At 41.1% G+C, this 9,831-nt stretch overlaps 1 protein-coding gene across 2 annotated transcripts in view; it reads left to right on the top strand.

The window, feature by feature from the left end:
- Positions 1-1,316: 1,316 nt before the first annotated feature.
- The window catches only part of atf6 (activating transcription factor 6), a 67,301-nt gene continuing 58,786 nt past the window's right edge, over positions 1,317-9,831 (top strand). Inside the window, exons 1-3 of one of the 2 annotated variants that reach the window (XM_080860460.1) lie at positions 1,317-1,456; positions 8,785-8,861; positions 9,288-9,375. In XM_080860460.1, the coding sequence (XP_080716586.1) occupies positions 1,378-1,456; positions 8,785-8,861; positions 9,288-9,375 (244 nt within the window). In that variant the 5' untranslated portion in view covers positions 1,317-1,377. Of the gene's footprint in view, positions 1,457-2,236; positions 2,380-8,784; positions 8,862-9,287; positions 9,376-9,831 lie in introns of those variants that run through there. The other variant, XM_080860459.1, reaches the window with a different exon arrangement.

The following is a 9,831-nucleotide window of genomic DNA, read 5'->3' as shown; positions in this document are numbered from 1 at the left end:
ACACACACACACACACACACACACACACACACACACACACACACACACATACACAAACTCAGAGCCCTTCCTGAAATCAGATCCTTAGTTCGGGATGTCCCTGAACAAAGCTCCCAGCAGGTGTGTTTGCAGTGGCCATGAAAACGAACCCCATCTCCATGACGGATCAAACATGTCCCAACACTTCCACACAAGTTGCCAATCGGCATGCTCTTACACGTTCTCTTGGAGCACTCTGTCAGGGAGCAGTGGTATTGAGCGCTGAGTACAGCAGTTTCATTTTGTAACAGGTCAGTGTAGGATATATATAGAATATAGTGTATAGTTTCTAAATTTACCAAAGTGTTCCACGGAATTATTTTTATCCCAAGGCCGCCTTCTCACGTACAGCCTGCTATGTGATTGGCTTTCCGTTAATGTCAACACTCTTGTTAACAGATTGGGACATCACAGAACAGAACTCTAGACGTTTGTAAGGAGAGGCACTGCCTCTGATTTTTGGTTGAGCCTTTCTCCTTTGCGTGACATCCAGCAAAATGCTCCTGGAGCGCTGATGGCGGTCCCAGCTCTATGTTAATGACAAACACGTGCAGGGCCCAGCGGCCAAGTATCCTCATCACACATGCCTCACTTGCACAGCTCGCAAGCCTGGCAGTGTGTTTTTTTAATTTCCTGTTCCAAGGACAGAGATCTGGCTAGGACAGGACAGGGTGGGGGTTTCAAATCCATCGGAGATTGAGGAGACCACCTCAGGTTAAGCCGACGCTGTCCCTAGAGGACCAGGAAGATTAGGGACAGAGCACACCTGTTCTCCAGCTCCTGATCTCTTCGGGGATGGGTGCCCTACTCCAATGCCCTGACACCGCACTACAAACGGCATGAGAATGTCCCTCGAAAGAGCATCTTCTATTTCACAGGCAGGACACCGGCGGAGGTTGGTGGAGACGTATTTTTATGGCCCCTGCTTCTTTAAATACAAGATCTAAGGTTCCTCAACCGACCGGCTAAGTCACACCTAAATGTCAACGTGTCATCTTTCAGATTTTATCAGAGAGAGAAGAGAGAGAGACCAAGAAAGGAAAAGAGAGAGAGACTTTTAGTAGACACCTTATAGCATGGAGATGATCTGCCAAATGCTAATTTATCACAGTGCCTCCATGTGACACAGTTGATTAACAGCCCGACCCGTACAGAATTCTGCACATCAGGCACAGGCCATTTGCATCCCTTGTGAAGTCCTGTAGTCGTGGGTGCACTGGGACAGCCTTATAGCATTCTGCTTCCATCTGCTGCTCCTCCGATGGTATTACAACCAACAAACTCTTAGTGGCTTTGCAGCATTTGGGCTTTTAGCTCCGTGTAAGCAGTCTTTCGCAAATGCTGACCTACACAACCGTTTTTGTCACTAAGATTGTCTGTAAGACAGCTGAAAGGATGGGCCTAATGTACCCCAGGGGTGAGTATCTGAATGTATACGAGAATCATAAACGATATCATATCATAAAAAGTGTGTCTGTCTAACAATGTGTTATAAGTGTAGTGGAGGTCTAATGAAACCTTTGTTAGCTGTAAGCTGTCAGACTATCTATCACTATTCCTTAGTATTTGGAGAATAAGTTCAGTTTGTGATATATCATGTGCCAGTCTAAATGTGGGATTAGCTGGTGTCATCACCCCTCTATCAAAAATATTTATGATCTCATAATTTTCTTGTTCTAAAAAGATAATTTAGCACACCTATAGCTAAAGGTGTTTGACATGAAAAAATATTATCATGCTTATTCCAGGTCCAGTACCTCTACCAGTTTCTCACAGGATGACTAATGACAACTTTGAAGAATTAAAGTTGGTTTTCAAGCCCAATAATTCCTATTCAAAATGCATGACCAGACATAGTTTAGTTGTCTTTTTTTCTCTGAGGCATACTATTACACTTTTCATGTGCTTCAGCGAAACTAGAAAAATAAATGTTAAATGTTAGGTGAAGTTAATATAAATGTGTGTGTGAGGACTATGTTTATGGCAGTCTAGAAATGCACGCGATTTTCAACAGTAGCGCAATGCATCTGTTTTCCAGTCGGACGTCCACGGTTATGTTTACCCCTCTGTAGTACCCGTAGTCCACAGTAAACTAGACGTGTACGTAACTTCGCAAATTACCGTAGACTGACAGTTTTGGACCAGATGTCACAGATGTTCTGCTTTGAGCTTTGGAAGGAACGTTTTATTTGCTTTAGTTAAATCGTTACTAATGTATTATTGGAAGAATGGCGTCAGCTTTAACGTTAGACTTCGAAGATCACCTAGATCATCAGCATTCAGCAATGAACAATGTCAGTGATACAGGGAATATTTACATTGACCAGGATGGCGAATGGGGTAAGACTAGCTCTTCGTTATAAAATAAGTTGATTTACTTAATCTGCTGTCAGTTTAGGAATAAATTAGGTAACGTTGATAGCTTTAAACCGGAAAATCGGAAACATTCTAGAAAATAGTCTTGTCATGTGCTACATGTTATTGAAATAGCTAGCTAGCGGCAGCTAGTGGCTAGCTCATCATTTACAGGAAATAGTTTCCCAGCCATTGTAAAGTAACGTTAGCTAAAATCTTATCTAATTATCTTAGCAAACACTTGTGTATTGATATAGTCATTGTCAACTCGTGGTCAAATGGTACGTGTCTGCCTGTCATAGGTGTTGCATAGTGAGGCTAGGAGCTGTAGCCTCCTACTTGTTTGGATAATATTAGATACTGTGTAGACTCTTTTTGGGACTTGTGGTGTTAGGCTCCACCTCCATTACATCATTTACTGTACAACACATATCAACCTATTTGGAGCCTTAATAAGGCTATGCAACTAGTTTGTTAACGGATGTTACGCTTAGGGTGTTTTCATTTCCACTTTTAGTAGTTATGGTAATTGTGTATAGTCCCTGTCTTTGTAAGTGGCCATTCAACCAGCAAAGCACACACCATCTGGCTATATTGCTTTTTTAATGTATCTATATTCACAATTCACACACACACACACACACACACACACACATACAGTACCTTGCGTAAGTATTCACCCCCTTGGATGTTTTACCCTTTTATGGCTTTTATAAATCAGTCAGGGTCAATATTTTTTGGACAAAAAAATTCCCAAAATAGCTCTCTTTAATGTCAAAGTGAAAATATATTTCTACACAGTCATGTAAATTAAATACAAATATGTAATGAAAATAAGGGATTGCATAAGTATTCACCCCCTTTATCACCCCCTTTATATAGACTGACCTAATTCAACAGAGGTCCAGCCAATTGGTGCTAGAAGTCTCACAATTAGTGATATGGGGATCAGTGTGCAGTAAATGTGTCTCAAGTGATTGTAGTATAACGACACCTGTGTCTGGAAGGTCTATTCACTGGTCAGTATTCAGTAATCAGTATTCCTGGCTACTGTTACAACATGAAGACCACAGATCACCCTAAGAAACTCAGAGAAAAGGTTATTGAAAAGTACAGGTCAGGGGAAGGATACAAAAAAATGTCCAAGGCACTTAACATCCCCTGAAATTCTGTTCAATCCATCATCAAGAAATGGAAGGAATATGGCACATGTGTAAATCTGCCTAGATCAGGCCGTCCTTACAAACTGAGTGACCATGCAAGAAGGAAACTAGTAAGAGAGGCCACCAAGACACCTATGACTACTCTGAAGAAGTTTCAAGCTTCAGCAGCTGGTATGGGAGAGACTCTGCATACCACCACTGTTGCCTTGGTTCTTCACCAATCAAAGCTTCATTGAAGAGAGCCACTGTTGAAAAAATGCTCCACTTTGGTCTCATCAAACCACAGAACCTTCTTCCACTTGACCATGGAGACTTCCACATGCCTTTTGGCGAACTGTAGTCGATCCTTTTTTTCAACAGTGGCTCTCTTCCATAAAGCTTAGATTGGTGAAGAACCAAGGCAACAGTGGTGGTATGCAGAGTTTCTCCAATCTCAACTGCTGAAGCTTGAAACTTCTTCAGAGTAGTCATAGGTCTATTGGTGGCCTATCTTACTAGTCTCCTTCTTGAACGGCCCCTCAGTTTGTGAGGACGGCCTGATCTAGGCAGATTTACACATGTGCCACAATCCATCCATTTCTTGATGATGGATTGAACAGAATTCCAGGGGATGTTTAGTGCCTTGGACATTTTTTTGTATCCTTCCCCTGACTTATACTTTTCAACAACCTTTTCTCTGAGTTGCTTAGAGTGATCTTGGGTCTTAATTAGGGATGGGAACCGAAACCCGGTTCTTGTTTAGAACCGGTTCCTAATGAGCCGAATCTTTGGAATCGTTAGCCAAATTCATAACCAGGTCTGTTAACGGACCTCTGTGCCGTTTGCGCATGCGCATCTCCCTTTAAAAAATCAGACCGCAGGCAGAAATGGCAACTAGACAGAAGCGATCTAAAGTGTGGCTTTATTTCACTCGAACAAATGCAAACATGGTCACTTGTAACGTCTGTACAATATGTATTTCGTCAAAAGGAGGAGGTACATCTACTATGAATAAGCACTTGAGCACACAACATGGTATTAAATTACAAGATTGTCATGTTTTTGATGCCTGCAGCAGCTCAACTAACGACGGCGCTTCATCCCTAACTTACCAAGGTAAACTCCTCAAAATGTTTTATCATAACGGTGTTACTCGTGTGTTATCAGCAAACGTTTGCGTTGTCGTGTTAACCATAACCAAACTTAGCATTTAATTGCTTAACAGAATGGGCGATGTTGGACATTGTCATATAACTCAAGTGTCGTTTACATGGAGCCTAGTTTGTCAAACTGATACGGATAGCTAATACAGATAGCCCTATCATCCATACGAACACTCTCTATCCGCACCTCGTTTCTGCAACAATCGCAGTCCGGGGTAGAAAGTGAGTAGATTTGAATCGGTACGGGGGCTGGTGTTCGTCTGCACGGTTTCACGCAACCTGATGACGTCACTGCCCCACGTGATCTTTTCCGCCATCTCCAACCAGTATATAAATAACTTGTTCTCCCTCAAAATCTCACTCATGGTGGGCCTCGAATTCACTAACATTAACCCAGTCTTCTGATTTTTGATTAGCCCCCTATCTTGATCTAATTCTTCTTATTCAGACGTAACATAACTTTCATGACCACAAATATAAATTGGCCAGCGATTTAATTTGCTTTTTTATTCATAAATGTATGTAAAATGCTCGGAGCAATGCATCATGGGAGATGGGATGACAGACATGTCATGTTACTGTTCCAAACTCTTTATTATCAATAGAAAAAATAATTCATTTTCGCATATCCTTTAGTCTGACCACTGATTTTATTAACCATCATAATGTAATGTTGTTAATTGGAGCTTGAATGTCTTGTGTAATTTGTTTATCCGTTTGCTGCTTCCTTTACCTTGTGCTTTTGAGTCTCTTCTTCTAGGTTTTTCACGTTTTTTCAGTTGTGTAAATAAAGCGCTAAAGCGCCACCCACAGGCGTGAGGTATGTACTACAGTCGGTTCACCGCAATCTGCTGCCTCCGTGTTTACGCAAATCTCTCGTTGCCAGCCTCCGTATTTACGAAATTAAAAGATTCGATTGGTGTGAAAAGTAAATCCGATTCGGAGGCCCTAGACTTCGTGTGCATAGCACCTTAGGCTAGCTTAGCTGTAGAATCTTCTATTTTCAGCTGTTGGCTTGAGGCAGAGGCAGTGCTTGCCTCCCCTCTGTTGGTTCTAGAAAGTTTGCTGATAACACACGAGTAACACCGTTATGATAAAACATTTTGAGGAGTTTACCTTAAGTCAGTGATGAAGCGCAAAAGACTCCGTTAATAATGGCGTTGTCTAGCAACGCGTGCAGCTCCCTAGATATGGATACGTTTCTCCTTCAATTCAGTGGCAGCAATAGTTAAGTTTTAAATATACTGAATGCCTAGTTTGCGAATCATCTTTGTTCAAATACGTATGTGAGGCATTGTGTGCATGATACAAGTAAGAATGTTTCAGTACGTTATTGTGTTTGTAGTGGGTTCTACATTGCTATTAGAAGCGTTAAGCATAATAGTTCGCGATTAGCCAAACAACCAAGCAACCTACAAAAAAATATACAGTCCTTTACTCAATAACAAGGGCTTCATGTCAGATCAGAAAATTGAACGATTTTGTTAGTGCCATTTTATTGCCAGATTTAGTTTATCTCAAGAGTGCAATGAGGTAGGGGTTTAGATTGGACTAACTTAAACTAAACCTGGATGTATTGTAATATTCCAACAATTATGAGACATTTCCTGAGGTATATCTGCTCTGGAAAAGAAAGATCAGTAGGTAGCAGAGGAAGGGTTGTATAGGGGTTGTTTGCTATTTCACTCATACACTCATCTGATACAGTATAGATGAGTGTATGAGTGAATGAGTGAAATAGCAATCAACAGTGCTCTGCAATGTCAATGTATAGCTTTAGAGTTGACACTCTCACCACATATGCATTTAAATATTGTTGTTTTATATTTAGTGGCAAGAATGTCTGTTTTTTTTAATAAAAGTTTTTGGTTATTTATGTAAACATTCTGTTTATGGTGTGTACAGCATTCTAGATATTTATATAAAAGAACATTAATGTAAAAAATCCGTTTGTGCTCTTTTTTCACCCCTTACCCAATAAGAATCGATAAGAGAATCGATAAGGAATCGAATCGATAAGCAGGAATCGATAAGGAACCGGAATCGTTAAAATCTTAAAGGTTCTCATCCCTAGTCTTAATGGTTTAACAATAGCCAGTAATACTGATTACTGAATACTGACCACTGAATGGACCTTCCAGACACAGGTGTCGTTATACTACAATCACTTGAGACACATTCACTGCACACTGACCCCCATTACACAAATTGTGAGACTTCTAGCACCAATTGACCTATCGCTAAGCCCCGCCCCCCATTGTGACAGCTGCTAAATCGGACACTTTATCAGAGCTGACTAGAGTTTACAATGGCAGCTATCAGTGACAAAACTATATCCTAAGAGGCTCTAGACAACTTTTGGAGACAAAAGGACCTGATTTCGCCTAGAAGGCTTCAAAAGGGACTTAATTATGCAATGGAGGGATATGTATACAATTTAAAACTCGATATGGTGGATAACAAGCTTAAATTTGAGGCGAGAATTTACAGAGTTCAATGCAAGAGGGAGAAGCCTAACTCACGGTCATCGCGATTGCAGATAAATACATCCAATACCAGCATTGTTCAAGCACCGCATGGGAAAGATACAATAAATTCACAGTCAGTTAATTTAACTAATCTGGAAGGCACCGAGATGTACACCTACGTTTATTAACTAGCAGGAACCTGCCCCTGACAGGACAGTGTCCAAACCATGGCTATGGTCCTAACTGTTTAGCTTGTTAATGTAACCTTTTTAATTACCGGCATGCGTGTGTTTCGTTCACGTTGTCATGTTAATCCATTATTAAACCTATCGTATGTTTAATAAACTGTCCCATAACTGACAAAGTTACGCTAGCGCAGCTATTGAATCATTAACGTTAGCTCATTTGAACCAGAGATAACTTGCCTAAGCCTAGCATAACATCAGTGGTGAAAGTAAGCAGGTACTGTGAATAATGAGTAGGCCTAATGTATTTTATCATGTAGGCTTAGTTGATTGCTTTAGCAATGGGAAATTCTAACAAGAGTATGGCAGCTAATGAACGTAGCGTAGCGTTCACTGTGCGGTCTGTCACACAGCTTAATCCACCCACCGGAGATATTTTGGACCGGTCTTGTTTTCGTTTAGGAAATGAGATACAATATACCCCATTGCCTATCTTCTCACGATAACTCGTATCAGTGTTGTATCTATCCCATGCACATCGTTTGGCCATTTATGTTGAAACTACATTACCACAATTAGCCTACACACTTGTTTTTGTCCCGTTGTGGCTTGGGGAAAGGGATGAAATATACCCCATTCTGCAGCCTATCGGGATACCTACTGTCGGTGTTACGTGTACCCCAAGCACATCGTTTGACCATGTTTTTTGTTTTTTTCATAAGCAACATCAATCGATCATTAAATTATTGAAAAAGGTCTCCTCCCTGTTGTTTTCAATGGAGTTATCGGAGACGATGTCCGAGTCCAGTTCAGGCTGGAATGTCATTGGTTCATCTGCGTTCTAAGGGCGGCGCTTAGCGACAGGTCAATTGGCTGGACCTCTGTTGAATTAGGTCAGTCTATACAAAGGGGGTGATAAAGGGGGTGAATACTTATGCAAGCACTTATTTTCATTACATATTTGTATTTAATTTACATAACTGTGTAGAAATATATTTTCACTTTGACATTAAAGAGAGCTATTTTGTGAATTTTTTTGTCCAAAAAGCCAACTTATATTGACCCTGACTGATTTATAAAAGCCATAAAAGGGTAAAACATCCAAGGGGGTGAATACTTACGCAAGGTACTGTATATATATATATGTGCATAGTTCTATTGATGCATACTCTGTTTACCCTGCGTAGGCCAAGTTGCTATGTTCATAATATTGACATTATATGCCTGTCTGTCCATCTGTCATACGTCTGACAGCCCATCTATTGAACACAATTAAAGCAACATTATGTAGGAATTTTACCTTAAAATAACAGCTTCATAATAATTTTGGTGGTACACTGGCTTGTAATCTGGAGAATGGCATCTGTGTGTTTCATAGCCTGCTGAACTGGTCTTGGAACATATCTGTAACCATTGCCTCCTTCTTACACAGACATCAGCCTGTTTGATGAGCTGGAGGGCCTTGGCGATGCAGAGGAGCTCTTCAAAGCCTTAGAGGGGGTTCCATATGTGAGTCTGACTGATGGATTGCTGCTGATCTCCAACACTCTATTCCTCCCTTAATTCAACACACTATCTTATCCAGCTCATTCTACCCACTCCATGTAGACCAGGGGACACACAGCACTGGATGCAAGAATTGTACCATTGTCAATCTCAATATTTTAGTTTGCCTCCTATTATAGGCTACTATATGGATATTGTGATTACCTAGAAACATAGGGAATGAGGAGGTGTAGGGTTGGATTGCTGATTGTTTCCCTGAAGTCACTCCCAATCCAGCATTAGGGTTGGGATGGCGTGGCATCTGCATTTGTAGTGTGTTGTCTATATTTGTATGTACTGCGCAGGTGTGCGTGCGCGTGCGCGTGTGCGTGTCCGTGTCCCTGTGCCCTTATGTAGACTCTAAGGGCATGTCTTTGCTTCTGTGCTCAGGCTTGCGAGGTTCCCGAACTGGACTTTGACATGGACTTGCCTCCCTGGAGTCCTGACACCAGCGGAGATGCCAGCGGCACCTGCACAGGTAATCATGAGACCCAGACCACTGAAGTGGGGTCAGTCAACCTGCCTTCATTTTGCCCCAGCGATCCTACCCTCACAGATCAGAGAGGAGAGTTTGGTGTTATTTTACCTTTGTTTAAATCTCAAACTAAGCAGTTCATGAAACCAGAAAAATGAATATGACTTATCTTGGTGAGTTCATGGTGTTCATGATTCATTTGTTATTCCCTCTTTCCTTATGATTTGATTGTTCTCTCCTTTGTATGTCGCTTTGGATAAAAGCGTCTGCTAAATGACTAAATGTAAATGTTAAGGCACTTGTTACGTGTGTTGTAGCATTAAGGCGTATTGAAGTTTGACATTCATTAGCTGTTGCTAGTTGTCTATTCCTATAGGTCCCCTTGATGCAGGGTTATCTGAGTAATAGATCACTATTACCGCAAAGACTAAACTTCCTCATAATGACATCCTGCTGAAA

Source organism: Sprattus sprattus, assembly GCF_963457725.1.
Source record: "Sprattus sprattus genome assembly, chromosome: 2".
Lineage (NCBI taxonomy): Eukaryota > Metazoa > Chordata > Actinopteri > Clupeiformes > Clupeidae > Sprattus > Sprattus sprattus.
Note: the sequence above shows the minus strand (reverse complement) of the source record. Positions and strands in the feature narration are given on the sequence as shown.